Genomic DNA, 26778 nt, shown 5'->3' with positions numbered 1-26778 from the left:
CATCTCTCAGAGCATCTCCACCATTTTAGTTGTAGTCCCAACAACCTTCCACCTTTCAACCCTCCAGATTAGCTGTAGTTCCAACCATCTTTCAGAGCATCTCCACCATTTTAGTTGTAGTCCCAACAACCTTCCACCTTCTAACCTCCCAGATTAGCTGTAGTTCCAGCCATCTCTCACAGTAACTCCGCCATTTTAGTTGTAGTCCCAACAACCTTTCACCTTCCAACCTTCCAGATTAGCTGTAGTTCCAACCATCTCTCAGAGCATCTCCACCATTTTAGTTGTAGTTCCAACAACCTTCCACCTTCTAACCTCCCAGATTAGCTGTAGTTCCAACCATCTCTCACAGTAACTCTGCCATTTTAGTTGTAGTTCCAACAACCTTCCACCTTCTAACCTCCCAGTTTAGCTGTACTTCCAACCATCTCTCAGAGCATCTCCACCATTTTAGTTGTAGTCCCAACAACCTTCCACTTTTCAACCCTCCAGATTAGCTGTACTTCCAACCATTTTCCACATTAAATTTCACCATCTTGGCTGTAGTTCCAAATTTGTACAAAAATTACCCTGTAAGATGCAGTTGCACAAACATCAACAACTCAGCCCTCTTAGCCTCTTGGGCCTTTTGCCACGGTGAAACGTGACAAAACGTGAAATGTTACGGGTCTCAGCTTTAAGATTTCGTCATGGACTTTTTCCCGTGTTTGCTTCATTAACAGTTTCCTGATCTGTTTTTAGACGCCCCATCTTTTGTCAAAGTACCTCAGCCTGTTGAGGGGCTTAAGGGTAAGGACGTGAGTTTGTACTGCGAGATGAGCGGTACAGCTCCGTTCCAGGTCACCTGGTTCAAAGACAGGAAACCTCTGATGGAGAGCAGGAAGTATAAGATGGTGAGCGAGGGCAGCTCAGCGACGCTGCATGTCATTGGGATAGAGCCCTCAGATGCCGGCGAATATGAGTGCAAAGTGTCAAACAGTGTAGGAAGTGACACCTGCCAGACAACAGTTAAACTCAGAGGTCAGTAGAAATTGCGATGTTCTCAAATGAAAATCATTAGTATTAGATTTTCAAATTACTTTTGTCACCTTGCTGACTTTCCCTTTTGCGCTGTTTTTCTCCTCTCTCCAGAGCCGCCATCATTTGTGAAGAAACTGTCAAACATGACAGTGATACTGGGAGAGGAGGTGACCCTTGTGGCCACTGTTAAAGGCTCTGAACCCATTACTGTGTCCTGGGTTCAAGACAAGGATCACATTCTCAGGGACGGTGACAACAGGAAAATCACCTTTGAGAACAACCAGGTCGCACTTAAAGTCTTTAAGGCAGATGCAACCACGGCAGGCAAATACACCTGCCAACTCAGAAACGATGCTGGGAGTGTGGAGTGTTTCGCTAAGTTGACTGTTCTAGGTTTGTAACCATATAATTCTCTCTTTCTCTTGCAGTTTTGTTTTCCCACCTTGCCTTGCAGGTTTGATTGAAAACGTTTTCTCCTCCTTTTCTGTTGATTCCAGAACCTGCTAAAATAGTGGATAAGCCCGATACTCTGAGCGTGACGGCAGGTGATATCGCCGCCCTTGAGGTCAAAGTGTGTGGAACCCCAGAGCTCAAACCTAAGTGGTTCAAGGACGGTGTGGAGCTGGCCTCTGGGAGGAAATACAAAATCTCATTTTCTCGGATGATTTCCAGCCTAAACGTGCTCTCTGCTGAGAAAATGGACTCTGGAGAATATACATTTGAGGTTATGAACGAGGTTGGGAAGGACCTGAGTAAAATTAATCTCACCGTTTTAGGTTGGTGTCCTCTCTGTACTTGGAATTTGATGAGTAGGGCTGTATACTTTTGAAAGTGTTCAAGTCAGTGACAATAACATAAACCTTTTTTATCCTTACTTTCAGAAAATAAGAACAGTTTTTTCTACAAAACACCTTTTTTTAATTCTTACAACAAAAGCCAAAGTTCTCAGGTGTTAAATGTCTAAACACAAGCAGTCTAACACCAACATCGCCTGAATAAAACTTTAGTCTCAAGTTGACACAGTTTGGATTTAAATCAGAAACTATCTTAGCTTATTAATCTGACCACACATTCAGTGTCAGCTTTCAGTAGTTGAGTGTATTAGACACCTGGTGAAACACCTTCAGTATGTACTAAAAAAGCATTGAGGTTTCATACCTAGCCCTGTTGTTGAGTATACATTCACAGCTGTATTTGTGTTGATGCAGTACCTGATTTATGTTTCCCTCCCTAACAGATAAGATCATACCTCCAACATTCTCAAGGAAGTTAAGGGATTGTAACACAATTGTTGGAAACCCTGGAGAGATGGAGTGCAAAGTGTCAGGCTCCCCACCTTTTACCATCTCATGGTACCATGATGGGGAGGAGATACAGAGTGGGCCAAATTATGAAATTTCATTCAGTGACAACAGCTGCATGCTCAAAGTGCCCACACTGAAGCTGTCCGACTCCGGAGTGTACAAATGCAAAGCTGTCAACAAGGCAGGATCCAGTGAAACCATGGCCTCATTGGTTGTCAAAGGTCAGTAACTGCAGGAAGTCTCTGATTCGAGAACCAGAACAGTTTGAAAAGAGGAACCATTTAAATTAATGATGGATTATTTACATATAGACTTTGAGTTTGAATAGCAATGTGTAGTTGCATCATGACAGGTCATCAACACAACTACTCAGTCAAATATGAGGTTTTGGTGAAACTGGCAGCAACCATGAGCTTACAACAGCCTCATAAGCAATGCCACTCTTCTTAGTGAATGTTGGCTCTATGTAGGTCTGTGTCACAGTGTTGTGCTTCCATTTTGGATTCACACTGATGAGCCAAAAACATTTTGACCACTAACAGATGAAGAAAATAAGGCATATCAGGGTTAGGGTGTGGGATATATTTGATGGTAAGTGAACAGGTTCTTTTAGTCAGTATGTTGGATGCAGTATTGAGTAACTGGTCAGAGGAGGGTCAGACCACGAACTGGTGACAGGGTGTTGGGGGATGTGCTGGAATAAGTTTGATGCACATCAGCTCCACCTCCCAACTAACAGGACTCAAAGGATCTGCTGCTTGGTGCCAAGATACTACAGGGACCTTCGAAAGTCTTGTAGAGTCCATGTCTAGGTAGGTTGGAAGTGGTCTGGTGGCACATGAAGAACCAACAGCATTTTAGGCATTGATTAGTCATAATGTCTTGGCTCATCCGTGTAGATTTCAAGTGAAAGAAAAATCAGCAGGCGTCATCAAGTATTATCCTGGAGGAAATCAGATTCCAATGTGTTCCATCTCTGTACCCAGAACCTCCATCTTTCGTGGTGCCACCACAGCCAGTGGAGGCAATGCCAGGCTCTACCGTGACTTTCTCAGCCATGGTGAAAGGCAGCGCCCCGCTCAAGCTGAAGTGGTTCAGAGGAACGAAGGAGATCCTGTCAGGACAGGGTTGTGATTTCTCGCTGAAGGACAACCAAGTCCTTTTGGAGCTCTTCAACGTGGACAGATCATACACTGGAGAGTACACCTGTCAGATCATTAATGATGCAGGAAAGGAAAACTGCCCCGTTAATCTCACTGTCAAAGGTTGGTCGCACATGAAATTATATGTTTCCTTTGTTATCCTGTAGATCCAAGTTCAGTGTCTTTACATTTGCCCCATTACGTAGATCTACAAAGTGTAATTAGCTCTGTCAGGGGAACATCTGTAACAAAAAGTCAGATCCACACTGCACTTGATATAAGTACACGCCTGCTAAAAGGTGAGCAAATATCAGTGATACAAGAAGTATTTAGATACTTAATCTAAGATAAATTAGCAAGTCAGTAGACTTACAGAAGCTGTATCAGAAAATGTGAACAATAAGAAACTCTGCATTAATGTCTCTTCTATTAAATTCACAATGTAAAGTAAATTATGCTGCAGAATTTTATCCTCATTCATGATTGAAGTGCCAGGTATCAGTGACTGAGAAAGAAATGCGGATTATGTGAAATGCAGGACCGTAATTGGCAAGTGGTCCTAATATAAGAGTGTTAATATTACAGTGAGAAACAACCTCTTGTCCCTGTCAAAAAATGAAACTTTCTATCAAACACAGATGTCAGTGGATTTATCCCGTCAGACTCAGTGTTTTTCTTTATGGTGTTCAAACTAAATGTTTGGTCTCGTCCCTCAGAGCCTGCAGCCTTCTCCAAGAAGCTGAAGGACGTGTCAGTTGAGAAGGGAAAACCATTAACGCTGGAGTGCACGTACACTGGAACTCCAAAGATCACAGTGAACTGGTACAAAGACAGACAGCAGATCTTTGCTTCTTACAAATATAACATCACCACGACTGAGAGCTCCTGCATCTTGGAGTGTCTCAGCACGGACGACAAGGAAGCCGCAGGAAGATACAGCTGCGAAGTGTCCAACGATGCTGGAAAGGACACTTGTGAGGCAGCTGTGTCCATCCTCGGTGAGTTAAACTTCTCTTTACTGATAAACACTGAGAGGAATCTCTTTTTGTTTATTTTGTTTTTATAAAAACTTAATTTAAATAAGATTTCTTTACAGGTCTGGAGAGATTTTAATGTTTTGAGACAAACTCGTAGATTCCCTTTGAATCTCTCTAATAGATGACTTGGTTTACTTCATTTTTGTACATGTAACTGAAATCTTTCATGTTTAATGTAGTTTTTGGAGAACATACAGTATATACTGAATATAGACTGTTGACAAACATCACCGCCTCTCTAAATAAAGTTGAAAACTTGAGTCCGCTTGTCATCAGTCTAAACGACGCAGTACCTACGACCAGCAGACGTCAGTTTCATGGTTTGATTTAATCATCTTTGTCTGTCACTACAGAGCCGCCATACTTTGTTGAGTCTCTGGAGCCCATGGATGTGACCGCTGGAGACGCCGTGTGTCTGAAGTGTCAGGTGGCAGGCACACCGGAGATTAAAGTGTCCTGGTTCAAGGCCGACGGCAAAGTCCGGTCCAGCCCCACCTGTAAATTGGAGTACTCAAAGGGTGTCGCCTGTCTGAAGCTCAGCAAAGCCACCAAGGCCGACATCGGAGAGTACACCTGCAAGGCAGAGAACCGGATCGGCTCTGCCTCCTCCACCTGTAAACTCAATGTGCAAGGTGAGCACCTGATGTTCTGACTCTCCAAATTACTGCAATTACTTTAATGCCTATTTTTACCCAATTAAGCAAGGTTAATTTTGACTCATAAAAATGCAAATTAATCACCGGAATCTTAAACACAAATAAAGAAACTTCTTCACATACATATTTAACTCTCTAAAACACAAACTACATCTTTCTAAAGCTGCTGTTTCATTTCCGTCACTGTCTTTAACTTCTCCAGAGGCCAAAACGCCTCCGACCTTCCCCAAGAAAATCACCAGCCTGCAGCAGACGGAGGGTCAGGCTGTCAGGTTCGAGTGCCGTGTCGCCGGCTCGTCACCCATCGAGGTGTCGTGGCTAAAGGACGGCGAGCCTCTGAGGCAGGGAGATGAGTTCTCCATGCTGTACGACGACAACACAGCCGTGCTGGAGATCAACCACAGCGAGATGAGGCACTCTGGGGAATACACCTGCGTGGCCACCAACAGCGTGGGCTCGGCCTCCTGCAGAGCCAAGCTCACCCTGCAAGGTCTGTGGAGAATGAGACTGAAATACTGCTGCATGTTTAGGACATAAACACTGTGTCTGTCTGGGTTTAGGGCAGACTGTATGGTTCTGATTTTAAACACAAAAACATTCTTCTGTTCAGTTTGAGGCAGAATTTCTTACTGTCCTTTGACCTTTGACCCCAGGTTTTAGTTCCCAAAATTACCATCAAGTCACTTCTTGTCATTTTACTTGGTGACATTGGTTTTTGGTACAAAGGGCAGGTGTCGAGACCATGTCTAACGTGCAGTGAAGTAACTGAGTACAGTAAAGTGACTGAGTACAGTAAAGTGACTGAGTACAGTAAAGTAACTGAGTACAGTAAAGTAACTGAGTACAGTAAAGTAAAGTGCAGCACAGGGAATTTAAATGTTTTATCTAAACATTTGTTGTTATTGTTCTTCTTCTTCTTCTTCTTCTTCTTCTTCTTGTCATCGTCGTCTTACCTTCTTCCCGCTCTGTCACGGACCTGCAGAACCCAGATACCCTCCGGTCTTTGACAGGAAGTTGTCACCACAGGAGGTGACGGTGGGTGACAGCATTGAGCTGGAGTGTCACATGACCGGCTCAGGCCCCATTAAAGTCACATGGTCTAAAGACCATAAAGACATTCGCTCTGGGGGGAATTATAAGATCAGCTGTGTGGAGAACACGCCCCACCTGACCATTCTGAAGGCAGATAAAGGCGACACAGGGAGATACTTCTGCCATGCCTCTAATGACATGGGGAAGGACTCTTGTTCCTCAAATATCACTGTCAAAGGTATTTTAACCTGGGTCGCACTCAGCTCATCTTGGCCTTCTCTTCTTAAAAACACTTAAGCCCCCTTCAGGGGCGTTTCTTTGTGTGGGAGAAAAACAACCTCCCTCTCCTCACATCACTTCCTTATCTTGTTTTCAGAGCGTAAAAACCCTCCGGTGTTCACCAAAAAGCCCTCGGAGCAGATCGAGGACATGGAGGGCAAACTGGTGAAGATCGAGGGCCGAGTCTCTGGCTCGCAGCCCATGTCTGTCAGCTGGTTCAAAGACAGCACAGAGATCCACAGCTCAGACAAATATGACATCAGCTTTAAGAGTAATGTGGCCGTGCTGTGCATTAAGAGCAGCCAGATGAGTGACAGCGGCAGGTACTCCTGCCAGGCCTCCAACGAAGCTGGAAGAGCCTCATGCGACGTCACTGTGGGCATCACAGGTGGGTTTGATTCACAAAGTTTACGATTGATTCTTGCTTTTCTTTTCTCTGGTCTTTGTAAACTGAATCTCTGAGTTTTGGACTCTTGGTCAGCTTTTGGTGGACACAACAATTCACCAAAGCTCAAATAAACTGAATATTCTTCCACTTTTAATCATTAAAAATTTTGTTTTTGGATGGTGAAATGAGACAAAATAAGAAATAAGTCTATGTGACATCTACCACATGCTTGATAAGACACAATTATGAGATCTTTATTTTCTAATTCCTAGATATGGATTCTGTAATTTAAACATAGGTCAGTTGTTTATCTGCTAGCTTACAGACAATAATATCTATGATAAACTCTCATGACATTGAAACTGCCTTTCTAAAAGCTCTTAATGACAAACTTTAGTCCAAATACTCTTAGACCGAAGCTCAGCATTCGACACAGTGGATCATGGGATACTGCTGCACCGGCTCAGGACCTGGGTGGGTCTTCTGGTACCACAGGGCTCCATCCTGGATCCTCCTCTTTTTACTTACACATACTTCCCCTTGACTGCATGAGCAGCACATTTAACATTAGCTTCCATAATTACGGCGATGACACTCTCTAGTCTACTGCCTGGAAGAAATGAACCACTGGATGGCAGCAAACACCCTTCAGCTAAACAGGCAGGAAACTGAAATCTTGGTTGTGGGTGCTAAAGCCCAGAGACAGCTGGTCTGTGAGTAACTCGAGTCCAGATCACTCAACACCACTGAACATATTAAAAACCTAAAAACCTCCAGCTCAGGAATGTTTCCAGAATCAGCGGCTTCCTGTCCTAGTCCGCCTCTGAGAGGCTCGTTCGTGTATTTGACGTGATTTGTCTGTTTGTCCAGTAATGGTCTCAAATATCTAATAGGTTTTGTTTTTAATAATAGGATGCTATGGCATAATTTCAACATATGGAAATTATTATGAGAAAATTGTGGAACAAAGATCTTGTAATTATGAGATAGTTTTATAAAACTTATTCTTCAGATGAATTCAGTGAGTTTGCTGATGAAATGTGGAGCTGCTTCATGTTTGACCTGCAGCTCTAATGAGTGTAGTCTCCAAATCACTGGCTTTGATATTTGCTTGTGATTCCTCCTGAACGTTTCTCTGTAACATGTTTTTACCAGAGTCCTGTTCAGTAACTTCCACACTGTCACAGCACAGTCCGCTGAAACTGTCCTCTCTCCTGCAGAGGCCAAGAAGCCTCCAGTCTTTGACGTCCCTCTCAAACCGGTGACTGTGAACGAGGGCGATAAGCTCAGCCTCAGGTGTCACGTCTGCGGGTCTCCTCCTCTGAAGATCCAGTGGATGAAGGACAGGAAGGACCTGACTTCGGCCGGCAGCACCAGGATCAGCTTCTCTGATGGGACGGCCTGCCTGGAGATCAGCCCGGCCTCTAGACACGACGCCGGCGATTACCTCTGCAAGGCCACCAATGACGCCGGCAGCGAGTTCTGCAAAGCCAAAGTCACCGTGAAAGGTAAGAACTGGGAACTAGAACTTAGATTTTCTCTGATCATATTGATCAAGGTTATTGATAAAAGCAGTTTTTATTTACATGGTAATTAGAGAGCTCTGTAATATGTCACTTTAATGATTAAATGTTTTACGCCTTTGGTGAAATCACAGTGTACAAAATAAATAAATGAGTAAAAGTTAAGAATATCATTCTAAAATCAGTGGATTTTCAAATGTAGTGTGTATGGAAGGGTTGGCATCATAATCACAGGTAGAACTGATCTTTATCCTTTCCTGCTGCTGTTCCTTCCTGCCTGTCAGATGTCGAACAGCTCTACCTGGTGGACAGTTCAGGTCATGACATGTATTTGTAAAGGAGAGCAGCAAGAACCAGGAGTGATTTAACTTTTCACTCCCCTTGTGCTTTAAATGTTCTCAGTGGTACAATAATAATAATAATAATAATAATTAACTTTATTTATACAGCACTTTTCAGGTATTAGTTATAAAAGTGCATAAAACTCAACAATAAAAAACCAATATAATAAACCAAAAGAACAAAATATATTTCTGTAATTTATCTGGACCTGACCATGAAGAGAACAGTGTTATTATTACTCATGAACCACTTTGCTTCCATTCCGTCTGCATGTCTGTCACAGTGCAGATGTATTATTTGTTAATATTAATATTAATATTATCCAATCGTTTTGGATCCTCTTAATAGGACGAGTGACACTGCTGAGTTTGTTAACCTTTTTATCTGTAACTTTTCTTTTTACTCTTTGTGAAAGAAAACAACAGCTAATATGGAAAATTGAGGCATGAAATGGAATAAAATATTCAGATGTATTTCCACCCTGGAGCTTATATTAACAGGATTTCTTTCCTCTCTGAAAGTCAGTGATTAACTGGATTTTACTTGGATATGTTTGTTAAAAACATGAACTGTTCTGCAGCTACATGTGCACACTTTGTGGTTGTATATTTAACAGTTGAGCTGAGGTATTCAACTTTTTTGGAAATTAATACTTTTGTAATGTTGTTGTGTTGTTGTGTTGCAGAGAAACCAGGAGCAGCTACGCCTCCTGCTGAAGCTCCAGCTGCGGCTCCGACTAAAAAACTTGACAACCTGTTCTTCATCGAGGAGCCTAAAACTGCACACATCACTGAGAGTGAGACACAACTTTTACATGATACACAACTTATACTGTTCACAGTGCATGACACACAGCTTGTACAGAGGTTAACATTATGGTCAGACTTTGTAGTTTTGTCCTAAACCTCCACCTGTTGTTCCACAGAGGGCACCGCTACCTTCATCGCCAAGGTGGGTGGCGACCCCATCCCCAGTGTGAAGTGGATGAAGGGCAAATGGAGGCAGATCAATCACGGCGGCCGCATCTCCATCGAACAGAAGGGTCAGGAGGCCAAACTGGAGATCAGGGAAGTGACCAAGTCGGACTCCGGTCAGTACAGGTGCGTCGCCTCCAACAAGCACGGAGAGATCGAGTGCAGCACCGACATGCACGTGGACGAAAAGAAAGAGGTGGTGCAGCTCGAGGGAGACCTCCGAGCCAAACTGAAGAAGTGAGTTCATTCCGTCAGAGTCAGAAAATAATCTGCTGGGACACAATCACACAATCACACACGGTTTTAAATGCAATCTTTAATCTCTGAATCCTTCTGGACCCTCTGGCGTCTCCACCTTTACAAACTCACAGTGTCTCCTTTGTTTTGTTCTCAGGACGCCATCAAAGCAGAAGAGTCCACAGGAGGAGAAGGACATTGACATTGTGGAGCTGTTGAGGAACGTGGACCCTAAAGAGTATGAGAAGTACGCCCGAATGTACGGCATCACCGACTACCGCGGCCTGCTGCAGGCCATCGAGCAGCTGAAGAAGGAGAAAGCTGAAGAAAGTGGAAGACCGGTAACACTCTGCACCGTCAGCGCCTCTGATGTCTTCATGTCTGTAGATCATGTGCTGAATACTGTTGTTGTTGACAGGAACTGGAACGTGGAGACAGAGAGTCTGATGAGGACATGGCCCGACTAGTGGCTGATCTGCAGAAGAGGATGGAGCGGACAGAGGTCAGGACACAGTCACTGTTTTTCATTCACAGACAGAACTCCAGTCTGTGTTTCTGTTGGTAACGTGGACTTCAGAGTTTTAATTCTCTTTTCGTTCCCGCAGCCTGTCACCGTGGTGAAGGATATCTCCGATCGGTCCGTCTTCACCAACAAGGAGGTGGTGTTTGAGTGCGAGGTCAAGATCAATTACCCGGAGATCACCCTATCCTGGTACAAGGGCACGCAGAAACTGGACACCAGTGACAAGTACGACATCAGCATTAGTGGCGACCGCCACCTGCTCAAGATCAAGAAATGCCAGTCGTCCGACCAGGGCAACTACCGGGTGGTCTGCGGGCCACACATCTCCAGCGCCAAGCTCACTGTCATGGGTCAGTACAGATACCCTGCATCTGTACAACTCTGTTACTTATATGTTACTCTGTCCACTAGAGACCTGGAAAAACAAACACAAGGTTTTCAAAGATTTAACAAAAAATGTTCATGAAAGGAAACTGAAGCGAAGTATCGACATGTACATGTCTGACCTCTAAACCCTTCTGACGGTTGCTGTGTTGGTGTTTTGTCTTTCAGAGGCGGAGGTTGAGAAGCATCTGCAGGACACATCGGGTAAGGAAGGGCACTCATGTACTCTTTCTTGTCAGTTGTCCATCCCTAACGTAGAGGCTCAGTGGTTTAAAAACGGCACGCAGTTAGAGATGAAGGGCAGGTACACCTCCGAGGTGAAACACAAGGTTCAGAAGCTTCTGATCAGGGACCTGAAGCCTGAAGACCAGGGTCGATACAGCTGCAGGTACCAGCACCTGGAGTCCTCGGCAGACCTCTGGGTGGAAGGTTTGTACCTGGAAACCTCCGTGCAACCTTCTAGACGTGGTGGATGTTCTGCCCATTGACTAACCTCTTCCGACTTCCCCCATCAAACTCTGAGACTAATGTTGAAGATTTTTCCCTCTTTTTTATCTCTTTCTTCTGGGACTTGTCTTCCTCTGTCTTAACATTCTTCACCACTCTCCTCTCCTGGATTCTCTTGCAAAAAAAACGTCCGCCATCATCTCATCCGTTGTCTTCTTACATCCGTTTCGACTCAAATCCATCCTTCCCCCAAACAACCAGTCATCATAACTGTCCCATTAGCATTCCTCTGATCATCATTTCTAACCGTGTGGATGTTGTGTCGATGAAATCATTCAGCCTTTGTCATACATTCCCAGTTGTGATGCCAAACACGTTTACCCATTCACGTCTTTATCTGTTTTAGCTGAACAAATTCATTTCACCAAACGCATCCACAACGTTGAAGTCAACGAGCGCCAGTCGGCCACCTTTGAGTGCGAGGTGTCCTTCGACAACGCGATCGTTTCGTGGTACAAAGACACCTGGGAACTGAAAGAGAGCCCTAAGTACAACTTCACAAGCGAGGGCCGAAGACATTTCATGGTCATCCGAAACGTGACCATCGAAGACGAAGGTGTGTAGAGCGCCATCGAACCCCAGAGGCCCGTCACAAGGCCCAATAGATTTTTTTTTCTAATTGTTTTTATGACTTGAGTGTAAACGTCTTCATTACTAATCCCATGTAGGCGTGTACTCAGTGATTGTGAGGTTGGAGCCCAGAGGAGAGGCTAAGAGCACAGCTGAGCTTTATTTGTCTGGCAAAGGTACAGTTCCTAGTCAGGCGCCACTTTTTATGCTTCTGTTCAGCTTTTGTTTGTTCTAGTGTTTAACGCGTTGTTCACTCTTCCCCCCCTTTCACAGAAATTGAATTAGCAAAGGTGCCTTTTGGTAAGTATTTTATTCTCTAGATTAACGACTTTAATCAGGGACATTTCAAGAAATCCTCTTGTTCTCCATCTTCAGCAGAGTCAGGTCTGAAATTAGCTTAGCACAGACAGGAAACTGCTTGCCATAGTAGCTACAAACAGCTAGCATTCTCAAGGATATGCTAGCTGCTAGCTGTTTATAGTTGGTCAGCAAACTATTAGCGTATCCATTCTTAGTTAACCAGTGTTATAATTAAAGAAAACATGTTTAGCGTAAGTGCAAAGACTGTTAGCAGAGGGAAACCTCTTGCTAACATAGCCACAAACAGCTAATATCATTAGCATTAAGTTTAGGTCTTAGTTTTAGTCTTGCAACATTGACCAGGGCCACTGATATTATGGCAGCTTGGTTGATGTTATGGTGCTGTCTGTATCTTGAACCTTCCAACAACTCTGGCAAAAGAGGAGAGAGGATTTTCTGAAATGTCAGACTGTCAACTATTAATATGATGTTTTTTAATACTACTGTACATGCAGTCCCATTGTATTATGGTAGTTTCTGTTAAATTAAATTAAAACCATATTCCATATTCTGTAGATGTCCCAGACTCCTCAGTTCAGAGGCCTGAAGTGCCCTCATCAGTGGCAATTCAAGGTAAGACTGGAATTAGGAGCCGTTAACTTTAACATCCATTTATCAGAAAGTAGATTTAAAAACAGCTTTTTCATGAGTTCATTTTTTAACATGTGAGTTTAGACCAAAGCCTAAAACTCCAAAATGTTTGTTTCCATAAAGTTTCAAGAAACAGATTAAAACTCGTAATGAAACCAACATGTTTTTGTCTTTTAAAGAATCTGCTGAATTCTATCAATACGAAGAAGCAGTTGAACATAGAGGTATTTACTGTTTGTTTTTATACTTCATCTGCTCACCTCCTCCACCACCAAAGACTGATTAACATCAGTTTAACATGAGACTGATCATCTGTATCACAGATCTTCAGACCTTCAGTTATTTTTTCTGTTTAACTCTGACGTCGAACAAACTAAATCATATTTCTCATCATAAATCTCAAAATCTTTATTTCTTTTTTCTTAATAACGGAAACAACAATTTGTTTTTTCAAGAATCGGCTGAATTTACATATCACTATGAAGAGGAGATGAAGGTGGAGCAGAGAGGTACAATATGTGTTTCTTCTTTTTCACTCAAACTTCATCCTCTTCATCATCATCATCAAACCATCTGAGTAGATCTGGGAAAAAAAGGATAGATAGACAGACAGACAGACAGACAGACAGATAGATAAATAGATAGATCTGCTTCTTTTGTCCATCATAACATCATTGTGTCACGTGACTCATCTCTGCTTTGTGAAGGTTGTTTTTGTTGCGAAAGGATTTAGATATCATCCTGCTGATCGTTCGTGTTCCTGTTTGTTTGTTTGTCTGAGGTTTTGGGATGTGAACTTCTTTTTTCACTCTTTAACAATCATCCCATCTTCCATCTCTCCATGACACACTCACTAACTTCCACCTGTGTCGTTGTTTCACAGTCAAAGTCTTTCATCTTGTCGATCTATAAGTGAAATGTAGCCTGTTTTAATACTGAAATAGTTTGTAGCTTTACAGACTAAACTCTGGGGTTAGTTGGTTATCACACAAACACCTCACACTAGACGACAACAGAATACAAAAGTAAAACTAACAAGCAAGAGCCTTTGGCCTGTTCATTGCTCCGTTCATGAAATCAGAGGGTGTATGTTTTCAAATTGAACTACTGTTAGACTCATATCTCATTAATGGATGAACTAAAGACTCTCTGAGACAACAATACGGTGACTTTGTGAAACTGTGAAATGACGTCATTAGTTTTCGTCACCGAGCACAAACTGTTTGCCTCACTTTTGTTGTTTTCTGTCACTTTTGTGGTCGTCACACCTGCAGTTGAGTATGAGAGCTGGACAGAGGAGACGGTAACACAACAGGTGTCCACGACCAAAGGTATCAGACCGGTGTAACACACAGGGAGGACATCTATCTGTTAATAGCTGTGTGTCTGAGCCGCTCTAACCATGGCTCTATCTTAATGTTTGTCTTCGTTTGTGAGATTTATGATTTTTAAGGCTTTTACCTTTTGTGTTCCTTCATCTCACCACTTTTTCTTTCCTTTGTTTGTCCTTTAATTCTTCTTCTTTAGTGTTTACTTGATCATAACAACCTCTCATGGTTCTGTAACTGCCGTCTGAGGCTCATCCCCTAAAACCTTTACTGTCTTACCATAAATGCATGTCTAGATCAGTTATGGTTATCATTTCCTTTGCATTAAAGCTAACTGCTAATAGATTACCATGTGATTCCTTTAATGTTAAACCATGCATGCTGTTCACAAGACATGGTTTAAGGTTTGTGTTGTAACATGAGACAGGGTTTCATGCAGCACTGATTTCAGAGCCTCGTCCATTTGTTATGAGCAGCGATTCATCTCTTAACGAGAAGCTGTTTTCATTGCACTAATGTTTTCTGCTGACGATGATGATCCTGGATGTGTCCCTGTGTGTTTTCTCCCACCAGCTGCCAGAGTTCCCATTGAGGAGACAGTGGAGACCAAGAAAGTTGAAATGAGAGAGGAAATCCCAACAAAAGGTACCGTAGACCTGAATGTCGTCCTGCTGCAGCTCAGCGCCTCACGCAAACTCATCTGTCCGTCCTCTGCTACTAAAATCTTTAATTGTTTTGTCCTGTCCTGCTTTGTTTTTATTTCTTTACTCTTTCATTTCTTTTTGCTACAGATATTTTTATTGCGTTATCTACTGTAGTTAGTTTTTTTTTTTTTTTTTTTACTGCGCATCTGCTACGCTTCTCTGCTTCACCTGCAAAAGCTCAGCATCTCTCTTATGATGCTAACACAGTTGGTGTCTTTTAAGTTCCCAAAGCTGAGAAAAAGCCTGAAGAGAAGCCGACACCAGCTGTGAAGGAGCCGGCGCCACCTAAAGGTACCAACATACCTTTGATGTTGGCATGTACCTGTTCAGTAATGAATTCATCCATGCCTTTCCATGCTTTTTACACTTTTAAAATTCAATATAGTTGTGACCTTTCACTCCATAACATCCCTTAATGTTTCTATCTTGTGGCATTTTACTGAAATTTTGAAGTAGTGGAGGCCAAAAAGCTGGTGGAGGAAAAGGTTCCTGTAGTTACAGCCCCAGAGAAGAAGGAAGTTCCTGCTCCCAAAGGTAGAGATGTCTGATTTCTAACATCTCTCTGCTGAATATCTTCACATCCTTTTGATGACTAATCTGTTATGATGTCCTTTAACAATTGTACCTGTATAGATTCAGTTCTTTTCCTCTCATTGTCTTGTTTTTGTTTTCTTGTTTGATTTCCTGGTTTATCGTGTGTTTGCCTGTATCTTAAAAGAACCTGAGGAGGTCAAGAAGCCTGCTGTTGCTCCCTCGCTGCCTGCTGAGAAGCCTGGAGTGCCAAAGAAAGGTACATCCGTTACTTCTTCCTGTTGTTTGTCTTATCAAGAGTCCTCAGTAGCAGCTAAGTCACCGCTACGTAGCGTCTCACCTCTTTATGTCTGTCTCATCTTGATTTTATTCTGACTTTAATTGTTTGCACTCTTTAATTGGCGTTGTGTCTGTTTTCCACACTATACTGTTGCTAATTTCACTCTACATCAGTGCATGTCTTCCTCTTCAGTGTCATCTCACTCTTTCAAACACCTCTTGATAACTCTTAGATGCTAGCACGACTTCATGCTAACATTAGCCAATGTCTGTGTTACCTACTTGAAGATGAACCCAAGCCTCAGGTACCGGCAGAGCCCAAAAAAGTGGTACCTGCAGCTAAGCCTGAACCTGAACCCAAGCCCAAACCAAAAGCAGAACCTGAACCAAAGCCTAAGCCCGCACCGGCTCCCAAAGCAGAACCAGAAGCCAAACCTGCAAAGATTGAGCTGGAGCCTGAGGCTAAACCGGCGGCAGTAAAGAAGCCAACGACGCCACCGTCCAAAGGTATTTCCTGCTTTGTTTGGATGTGTGTGTTGAGTTTTAAAGACTTTTATGACTTTTTTAACTGAGTTTATTTCTCTGTCTTCAGTATTGATGTGTCTTTACTGTGTTTGCTAAGCTTCAAGCTAGAAGCGAATCTTTGACTGTCTGTATGTCCTGACTATCTTGTATCTAAACCAATCTGAATCTTGCTTTAAGTCCCTGAAGAAACTGCAAAGCCAGAGCTGGCAAAGGTCAAACCTGAACCGGCAGTCACAAAGCCAGAACCAGAAGCCCGAAAACCAAAGCAAGAACCAGAAAAACTAAAGCCAGAGGTCCGTAAACCTGAACCTCCTGTACCAAAGCCAGAACCAGCCATCGCCAAGCCAGAACCTCCAGCTCCAAAAGCAGAACCTGCGGTGGTTCTCAAACCTGAACCGGCAGTGAAAAAAGCTGAGCCTGAAGTGAAAGTCCCAAAACCAGAACCTCCAAAGGCCAAACCAGAACCGACACCTGCTCCAAAGGAACCTCCAAAGGCCAAACCAGAACCGACACCTGCTCCAAAGGAACCTCCAAAGAAAGGTATACAGCATCTCTGGTTGAGATGCAGCTTCAGAGTTTTTCTTAATTCTCTTAACTCCAACTTTAACTCACCTGGAGTGATTTTCCTTGAGTGCTTGTTGATCCTTTTGTGTCTAGTTTAGTTGTTGGTGCAAGCGAACTTCTTATTTTTTAACCTTTAGAGACCTGATACCTTTTAATGTATTGCCAACTTTGATTGTCTCTAACATCTGTGATGGAGTCGGTTTGTCTGTGTGTCTTGTTATTTAACGTCACCAAACATTTGACACTTTCCAACAGCCTTTTTGACTGTGAACATAGTTACACTTTTAACATATCTGACAAATGACGTGTTCTTTTAAAGTACCTGAAACACCAACCAAGAAGGAGGTGGTTGCACCTCCACCACCACCTACAGTCCCACAAAAGGTGGAGAGAGAGGAAGAAGCACCACAGAAGAAGCCTGTGGCAGCTAAAGGTACCTGAAGCTCAGTCGGCTGTCAATCATCCCAAAGGTCCTCCCACTAAAACCTAAAGTCTTACACTCATCTTAAAGTCTCTTCTTCTGTGGTGTGTGTGTCTAATGTCTAACCTCTGGCTCACAGAGTCACTGTGAGGTTACAATGGGGCTGCACGCGAGTTTGTCAATTGTGGATTTGTCTTGTCTTACACTCGATAGAGTGGTGGGTTTGTCTCTAACACTCTTCAACTTGAATTCATTGTATGGCTTCTAATGTATGTGAATGGTACTCTTTAAAGTTCCTGTGGAGGAGCCTGCAAAAGCAGCCAGGAAACCAGAACCTGCTGTGGTTCCTCCCAAAGAAGAGCCAGCAAAGAAAGAGAAAGGTACTTTACTATTTCTGATGGAGCTCTGGCTTTGTTTCTGTTTTCTCTGTCGTCCTTTGATTCTGTTGAAGTTTTAAACAAGCAAGGTTATGTTACTCAAATTACCATGATATATTTAAATATATCGATTATGCTTTCTCCTGGATGCTTCCTCTGGTGCCACCATTTGGCCATAATTTGTAACTCCACAAAAAAGAACAATTAACATATAAGGGTTTTTTTGTAGTCATATACAAAATACCTTCACACGCCACCCTCGGGGCAAAATGGCAGCACTTCTGCTTAAAAACAGATCATTTGAGTAAAGTATTCCCTGTTGTTTCTAATGTATCTTTACTTGTGCGCCAGCACATTTTTGTGTTCTTTATAGTCATGTCTTGTGCACGTTTTTTTGTGTCAAACCCTCTTAAAGCCTTGAAGCCCAAACCTAAACTCGTACCAGAAGAGGTACCTGAAAAAGTACTTCAGAAGGTGTTTGAAGAGGTTGTTGTGTCGAAGACTGAAGTTGAGAGCCTGCCTGATGAAATACCTGAGATAGTACCAGAAAGACGGCCTCCAGGGAAAACTGAGGTGAGGGAAAAGTCCCATGAGAGGGTTCCAGAGAAAGTACTGGCACCTGAGAGAAAAGTGGAGGAAATTCCAAAGATGGTGCCAGAAAAGGTTCAAGAGAAACCACCAGAGGAAAAAGTTCCAGAGATGGTTCGTCCTGTGAGGAAGCCTGAAACACTTCCTCGAAAGGCGGCTGAAGAAGAGAGGATACCTGAGAAGAAGCCAGCTGAGCAGCTTCCTGTTGAAGTTGAGGAAGTAAAAGTTAAAAAGGTGTTGAAGAAACAAACAGAGAGGATCTCTGTAGCGAAAACAATGCCTACAAAGACCCCTGATAAAACACCTGAGAAGATACCTGAAGCTAAACCCAAACGACAGGCTGAAGAAACTCTTCCTAAAGGTACAGCTGAGGCAGACCTCAACTCTTTCTATCTTTGTATCTTCTTCATGCATGTCAACCATCAGCAACAGTCCAGTTACAGCACTTGTTCATCTGCTTCATGGCAGTGTATGGGGCATAAAGCTGCACTTCTGCATGTGGACTCAAAAAATGAAATTCTTACTTCTGAATCAAATAATTGATAATAATCGAATAATTATCTCACAATGACAATTAACGGCTATTTTATCAGATTCATTCAGAACGTGCACAAAAAGCAAACTAACTGAAGCAAGACTCTCATTTACCATTCTTCATAACTGTGTTAAACTCGGGCTGTGTCCAAAATCACTCCTTATTTTCTATATCGTGCTTTTTATATCTTTTTTTTCATGGCTTGTGCACTGCTTTCTGCTAACGATCCCACAATGCAATGCTCTGTATTACATTGATGAGAAAATTACAGTCAGGCATCTCTGCAGCTGTCAGTGATGATGCAGAATGAGGATGATAATTAGCAATTGTCCAAAAGCTCAATTAACCGCTCAGTGTTGACTAAAATATTGAGTGTCCATTCTATGGGAGTAAGTGACTGAGTGATTTCGGACACAGTCAATAAATAAGTCCTAATGAGAGAGAAAATGTACATTTCACCCACATGATTGCAGGAATCTTTTTTTTTACACAATTGTTCCTTCAAATCATAAAATCTGATTGAACTTTGTTTCTTTAATGAATCATATTTTTCAATAATATGTAGCAAAGAGCATGGCTGAAGAAAGAGCCAGTGAGTTTGTTTTTTTATACAAAAATGTATTTTTTTTACCTTTAACTTTAAGTAAGCATAAGATAACATCAACTGAACAATCACAAGCTGTTTTCACCACCGGCAGATGAACACCATGACAGTCAGAAGCTGAAACATGTTAGAACCACATCAGAGTTGAGGCTTTGAGACGATGCAACAAACAAACAGTTGACTAGTTGCACTGAACAAAGAACAGAACCATTTTTATTTTTTGAGTCTACAGTACGTTATGTCTGACATTGCATTATATTCATTACGTGATATGAAATCACAAGTGCAAATTAAATCAAACTGAGCTGTTGCCACTTCTTCAAAGGGTTTCTATCATCTTACATCTTCGACATCTTACTGCTTGATGTGTTTTGTGTTATTTAATGTGTGCCTGTTATTTCTGTTTGTCTGTTTGTTAACTTTGTCTGAATTCCCTTCTTTTGCAATAATCTTCTCCTCACGCACCATCTTGGATTAAAAACTGGTTGATTCTTTATAAGTAATAGAAACTAAGAAGATTGAGAAGATTCAGTCCACAGAGGTTGAACAAGAGAAAAAAGTCCCTCCTCCTGAAAAAGGTACAAACCATCTGAACACACGATGAAGTACTCTAACCATCTCAATCTTTAACTGGTGGATTATCACCTGAAACATTAGCCTCTTAATCTCTGTGCTGTCTCTCTCTAACACTCCTGATTGTCTTTGTGTTTTGTTGTCTTCTCTTGGCGCCGCCACATGACGCCTGTTCTTCAACACCTCTTTAAACTTCCAGCAACTACAACACTTGTCAAGATTGAGCAAAGAAAAGGAGCTCAGAAAATACAGGAAGTTTATTATGTGACAGAGAAGGTGTCTCCCGCAGAAGAAACATGGGAACACGAAGAGGTAGTGGAAGAACACGCTGAATTGTACGAGGACAAAATGGCTCCTCTGGGCGAGGCCATAGTGTTCTTATCAGAAATAGATGTCTTAAGTACAACAGAAAAACCAGCCCAAAGTGACAAAACGTCTGAATTAAGAGGTGAGATATCTGTTACTGAAACTTCAAAGAGGAAAGAAACAAGGGTGACCAAAAAAAGGGTTGTCCCGAAAACACAAGAAACTATAGTTACAGTCCAGAAAAGAGAATCGGACAAAGATCGAGAGGTCACAACATCGCAGGATGAAAAAACTGAGGGGGAGTTTTTTGTCAGGACAATGGAGTCACCAACAGAGGAGATTACAGACGAGAGGAAAGACAGCACATCAGTCAGACACCTGCCAGACAAGGTCATTTCTACGCAAGAAACTAGTGTGACAGTCAAAAAGGGAAGGGAGATGAGCATCAAAACAGAAAGCAGAGAGAGACGCAAAGTAGACAAAACTGAGGAAATAGAATCAGTGAAAGATACAACCAAACCTTCCCCAACTATAATTAGCACAGAATTGAAAAGGTTGAAAAGTGAGAAAGAGGTCACATACGAGGACTCATTTGATCATGATGTAGAGATAATATCAGCTTCTCCAGAGGAAGAATACAGTAGAGCTGAGGAAATTACAGAAATTACAATTGAGCGGACAAAAGTCAAAGTTGAAGACAAACCAACAAAAGTTACCCCTGGTAGAAAGGACGGAACTCGAATTAAACAGTCTGACATTTCCGACTCCAGAAAAGATGAGACCAGTGTGTCAGTAAAGAAACATGAGCTAGCTGAACAGAAGCGAGAGAAGAAGGTAAAATCTGATGAGACAAAAATGGGGAAAGTAGCTGAAAAACCAAAACCTGAAGCAGAGGTGACCCCCAAACCAAAAGAATCAGTAACAGATATCGACCTTGAGACGCCAAAAGTGATCAAACAGGAGACTGAGACAAAAGCTGAAGCAGAACATAAGAAAAAAGAGGAATCCAAAGATATCCGTCCTCAGAGAGTTGATACTGAAAAGATAAAAGAAGATACAAAACCTTCAGTCCCTTCAAAACCAGAGAAGAAAAGGATTTCCCCACAAACAGCTGCCAGAGGTATATAGAGTTCAAATCTAACATGATCATCTTCATCTTTAACTTTTCCATGTCTCTGTGTTTGGGTGCAGTCTTTGCTCTTTTTTATCCAAACCTTGGTCAACCACCCATATTCATCATTTCAACCTCAGTCCACCATCAACCACAGTTCATCTCTTTTCACCTCATTTGTGAATGTCTCTCCATGTCACATTTTCCTGTTGATTGTGTTCCCTACAACACTATTCTATTGGTTTGTTTTTGTACTCTTTTTTTTAAAAGGTCCTTTTTTTTTATCTCTTAGTGGTTTGAAGTCTGTCTTTCTTCCTTTGTTTTCCTCTCTTAAATATTAATATCTTATATTAAACAAAAACTGATTATCTTTAAAGAACCAGAGGCCAAGGCTGAGACCATTCCCTCAACCACTGGTACTACTTTGTCTCCTGAAACACAAGCTGAGATAAAAGGAAAAACACCAGAAAGAGGTACAACGACACCATATTGTCTTGTCCTTGATTGTCAGCTCTTACTACTTTCTTATTATCTCTATGCTCTTTGTTTGTCTTGTTTAACTCCAAATGTTTGTGTCTGTGTTTTTGTGTTCTTTTTCCTAATCTCTTGGCACCGCCACATGGTGCTTTGTCTTCACACCTCTTAAACTCTTCCATCCTCAAGAGGCCATCTCTGGCCTTTTAAAGGCTGAGAAAAGAGAAGGATCTCAGAAAATCCCGAAACATTTCATGTCAGAGGAAGTGTCCTCTGCAGAGAATATCATAGAAAGAGAAGAAGTTGAAGAAAAAGCTAAAATGCACGACAAGGATAAAGAAGAAATTCTGGGCAAAAGTATTAGATCTGTGCAACAAGGGATTTTAAGTATGATGCAAGAACCTGATGAAGTGTCTGAAATAAGTGATGACATATCTGTTACTGATGGTTTAAAGACACAGGGCCTTAAAATGAGACTCACCCCAAAAACTAAAGAAAAGGTCATGACAGGAAATGTGTCCAAGAAGAAAAAAGTTGTGGCAGTTCAGGACAAACTTACTGAACAAAAATCTCAAGTTGAAGAGTTTTCTGTCCAAAATACTGATTCTCCAACAGCAGGTATAGAAATAAAAGACATTAAAAAAGATACTAAAGAGCATAAGGAAGCTTCTCAAAGTAGTCAAAGAAAAGTTGAGAGTCCAGAGTCAGTTTGTGTTAAAGGTGTTCCTGATCAAAAACAGGTGGTGGGACCTCAATATGTGACTTTTAAGGCTGATTCTGAAGAGAAGGAAGATATTTTCACACAAGGGCTCAAAGATAAACCTAAATTATCAGTTAGAAAACCTGAGTTAACCAGTATGACAGACAGTAAGCCTTTAGAAAAGGCCGGTCTCCAGTGCATATTAAAGGAAGATGACGTAGAAGACAAACCTTTAGAGGCTGAAAATATTGAAGTGGCCTCAAAGATACAAGAAACCGATTCTTCAGAGCGTGTTAAACCAAGCAAAATGATATCTTCCAAACCTGGAATCATAGAATCTGAGGAAGAAGAGGAACAGCTGTGTACTACTGAGAACATGCAGTTAAAGGCAGAAATGACTGGAAAACCCAAGGCTGCCAAACAGAAAACATTTTCTAAGAAACCAATCAGACAAGAGAGAGATTCACGATCCAAAAAAAGTGCATTGGAAACTGCAGAGGACAAACCTTTGGAAAATGTATCACATAGGTATAAAAATAAGGTTGAAGAAATTCACTCAGAGAAAGAAATACAAAATAACAAAGTTGATACTTTGAAAAAGACATTAGACAAGAGACCAGATATAAAGGATCCAACTCAGGAAAAACACATCACAGATAAGGAATTAATGGAGGAAGACATTTCTGAAAAATTCACTCTAACTGGCGAACATATTAGTGAAGGTGTAGGACTAACTGAGAAATTACAAAAACCAAAAGAGGTTTATAAAAAGAAAATGCCACCATCAAAACAAAAAGAACAGGCTGTAGAAAACATAGAAGACTTTGCTAGTTTTCAGTTGAGGGCAGTCACTGTAAAAGATCAAAACATGAAACAAGCAGAACAGAAACGGAAAGAAGGAAAGGCCTCAGCTATAATGTTAACCAAAGAAATGCCACTGTCAACCAGCGGGCCTCTGCTTGAATCTATTTTGTCCAAAGTAGTTACACTTAAAGACAAATTGGTCAAAGTCAGTCCTATGGAAGGAACAACAGAGACGAAACCCGATGGAGAGATTTCAGTTACTCCTGCAACAGAAGTCAGACATCCAGAGTCAGAAAAAGAAACCACAACTGATGATTCCTTACAAAAAGGTGAAATCATATCACAGAGCAAGACCCCAAAGAAAGATGTTGCTCAAAGAGTGAGACAGCAAACAGCAGTTGAAGATGAAAACCAGTTTGAGGCAGCTATCATTAAAGATAAACATGTCCAAGTAAGTCTAAAAGAAAAGACAAAACCAAGACAGGAGCAAACTGAACAACTGACCACCATGAAAACTGAGATAGAGGGACGACCTAAACAAACACTGGTAGAACAACATACCACTAAAGTCAAAGACAGTGTGAGAAAAGATAAAACTGTTAAAGCAGAAGAAATTCCTCCTTCAAGACCAATTCATTTAAAAGAAAGACAGCAGATGTTAAAAGAAACTAAGGACCTAGAATTAAAAGTTGAGCAAGAGCTATTTAGAACTGAAGACAAACAAGACAGAGTTCTTCCAACCAAAGAGATAAAAACAAGACAAGAACAAGCTAAAAAGGAGAGACGTCAAAGTCTAGACAAATCTGAGGAGGTTACAAACAAAGAAAGTCAGTCAAATGAGATTGAACTAAAAGAGGTCCAGTCAAAGACAGATGAGGCTGAGGACAAACTCGATAAGGTTGCTAAAACTGAAGAGCAGAAACTGATAAAGCAGGATCGGCCTCAAAGAAAGACATCAGTTGCAGATTTGGTAGCAGCAACATCTGAAGAATTACTGACAGAAAAAATACAGAAGCTAGCCAAACCTAAAGAGGCTCCTGTTGTTTCAGTACAATCAAACCTTGCCACAGTTAAAGACAAATATTCTAAAGTTACACTAACTGAAGGGAGAAAACCAAGACTTAAAGAAACCCAAAGAAAGACCCTTATAACAGAAGAGGTATCAACAGAAGAAAGATGCCAAATGACAGAGAGCGAGTCAGTATCAGAACAACAGAAATTTATCAAACCCCAAGAGATTATAGCTGAAAAAGATCAGCTAAAGTTTAGTATAGTTAAAGATAAAACTTTTAAAATTACTCCTCTTAAAGAAGTGAAAACAACACAGGAACACATTGAAGGAAAGGATTCAGTTACGCCTGTAATGGAGGAAACTTGTAAACATTTGGAAGTAGCTCCTGAAAAACATGCAGAGGTCAAAGAAACTGAATTTGCAGCAGCTGATAAGGTAATTAGTGGGTCAGAGGATATTTCTCAGAAGAAATCAATATCCCTGAAGAAGAGAGGACAAAAGTTAGCCAAAACTAAAGAGGTTGCAGATGAACAAATCCCACCAAAATTCATCACAATTAAAGATAAAACACAAAAAGTGACTCAAATTAAAGGTACACGTGAAAAACATGTAAAAGCTAAAGAAGTTGATAATGAGCGTCCAGAATTCGATGGGGAAATTGATACATCAGAAAGGGAATCAGCATCCTCACAAGAACCCCAACAGGACCTTACGAGACCTCAAGAGGTTATAACTGAACGAGACCAGCTCAAGTTCAGTACAGTTAAAGATAAAACTTATAAAGCTACTCCTCTTAAAGAGACACAATCAAAACAGGACCAATTGGAGAGAAAGGTTTCAGTTACACCTTTGATGGAGGAAACTTCTAAAGATTTGGAATTAGCTCCTGAAAAACATGCAGAAACCAAAGAAGCTGAATTTGCAGTAGTTGAGGAAATTCTTGTGAAAGACAGTATTTCTCTAAAGGACTCAATATCTCAAAAGGACAGACGACAAAAGTTAGCCAAAATTCAAGAAGCTGAAGATGAACAAATCCTATCTAAATTCATCACAGGTAAGGATGAGGTAAAAGTGACCCTAGTTGAAGATGGGGCACCAAAAACACAGCAACAGCAAATTAAAAGAAAAGTCCCTTGTGCACCTGAGGTTGAGCAGGATGTAACATATGCAGAATCTTTGGGGCAAGATACTCAAGAAAAACTTGCTAGAACTAAAAATACAGTAAAGGAGGGAATTCCTAAGTCTCGGCCTTGCTCCTCGAAGGAAGAAACATCAGAGATAAAGAGATTACAAAAAGTACCAAAGACAGAAGATAAAATAGATGAAGAATTCCAGTCAGTGGTTGTCTCAATTAAAGAGGGCAGTACACCACTGACTGAAGACAAGAAAACAAAACAGGAAAAAGAGCAATTTCTGAGAGTACATGCTGTCAAGGAAACTGGGTCAGTAGAACCAGTCAAAAGTGATATATTAAAATCTGTTTATCAAGAGAAAGTTGAGGCTCAAAAAGACAAAAGGCCAAAGTCAGACAAGTATAAAAAGATTACAGGTGAAGAATCTTTTGAACCAACACAAATCCAACAGGAACAAGTTGAAAGAATTACTTCAGGGGTACCTCAATGGACGACGCTAATCGAAGAGGCAACTGAAAAACAGACAGTCACGTCTGATGATGTGGTCAAAGACATTATGGTTGAAGACGTCACATCCAACTTAGTCCCAGTGAAAAGTAAAATAGACAAAGTGGCTCCCATTGAAAAGAAGACCCTAAAAAGACAGGAAAAAATTGACAGCATGGCCTCTGAGGCAACTGAGCCTGAAGTAACCTATGCAAAGTCTTTGGCAGAATATGATTCTGGAGCTGTTATAGATAGAGAAACAGGAAAGGGAGACAACAATCAATTTGAATCCATTCCTGAAAAGAAAGAAATGTCACTGACCAAGAGAGGAGAGAAATCAGCAACAAAGAAAGACAAAACAGTCAAATATGTTCCTCTTGAAGAGAGGAAAACAAGGCAGGAACAAACTGAAACAAAGGCAGAAGTTACACCTGAGAAGGAAGCCCAGAAATTAGTCGAAATTCACGAGATAACAATTAAAGATGAAACTGGAAAAATCCCTTCAACAAAACCAGCAAAGAAAGAGCAAATTAAAAGAAAGACTTTGGCTAGAGAGATCCATGCTGAGACAGTGTCAGTTAAAAATGAATATGGTAGTGTTACTCCATTTGAAACAAAACAACAAGTTGAGAGAAGAATTTTACTGACACCCGTGATGGAAGTTGCATCTGAAAAATCTCAGACTGTAAAAGATGGAGAACCTATTTCAGAATATACTTCCAAACATACTACTGTTAAACAAGCCGAGACCAAGGAAGATGTAGTTAAAGATAAACCAGAGAAAACCGAAGCTAAAGGAGAGGCTTCAGTAGGAGCTGAGCCAGACGTAGCTCAACACACTTTGGTAGAGAAAC

At 41.4% G+C, this 26778-nt stretch overlaps 1 protein-coding gene across 1 annotated transcript in view; it reads left to right on the top strand.

Moving 5' to 3' along the window:
• LOC111230426 (titin-like) overlaps window positions 1–26778 on the top strand; it is a 203286-nt gene that overhangs the window by 65791 nt on the left and 110717 nt on the right. The window contains 27 exon segments of the mRNA XM_022757167.1: window positions 742–1020; window positions 1132–1413; window positions 1518–1796; window positions 2258–2545; window positions 3311–3589; window positions 4183–4464; window positions 4857–5135; window positions 5362–5649; window positions 6142–6429; window positions 6568–6858; window positions 8079–8333; window positions 9409–9519; window positions 9649–9934; window positions 10092–10275; window positions 10353–10436; window positions 10540–10807; window positions 11010–11270; window positions 11695–11904; window positions 12017–12094; window positions 14771–14842; window positions 15124–15192; window positions 15355–15435; window positions 15620–15691; window positions 16000–16218; window positions 16414–16776; window positions 17120–17233; window positions 18014–18547. Coding sequence (XP_022612888.1) covers window positions 742–1020; window positions 1132–1413; window positions 1518–1796; window positions 2258–2545; window positions 3311–3589; window positions 4183–4464; window positions 4857–5135; window positions 5362–5649; window positions 6142–6429; window positions 6568–6858; window positions 8079–8333; window positions 9409–9519; window positions 9649–9934; window positions 10092–10275; window positions 10353–10436; window positions 10540–10807; window positions 11010–11270; window positions 11695–11904; window positions 12017–12094; window positions 14771–14842; window positions 15124–15192; window positions 15355–15435; window positions 15620–15691; window positions 16000–16218; window positions 16414–16776; window positions 17120–17233; window positions 18014–18547 — 6096 coding nt within the window.

This window comes from Seriola dumerili, unplaced genomic scaffold (genome assembly GCF_002260705.1).
Source record: "Seriola dumerili isolate Sdu_G_001 unplaced genomic scaffold, Sdu_1.0 BDQW01000266.1, whole genome shotgun sequence".
Classification (NCBI taxonomy): Eukaryota; Metazoa; Chordata; class Actinopteri; order Carangiformes; family Carangidae; genus Seriola; species Seriola dumerili.
Note: the sequence above shows the minus strand (reverse complement) of the source record. Positions and strands in the feature narration are given on the sequence as shown.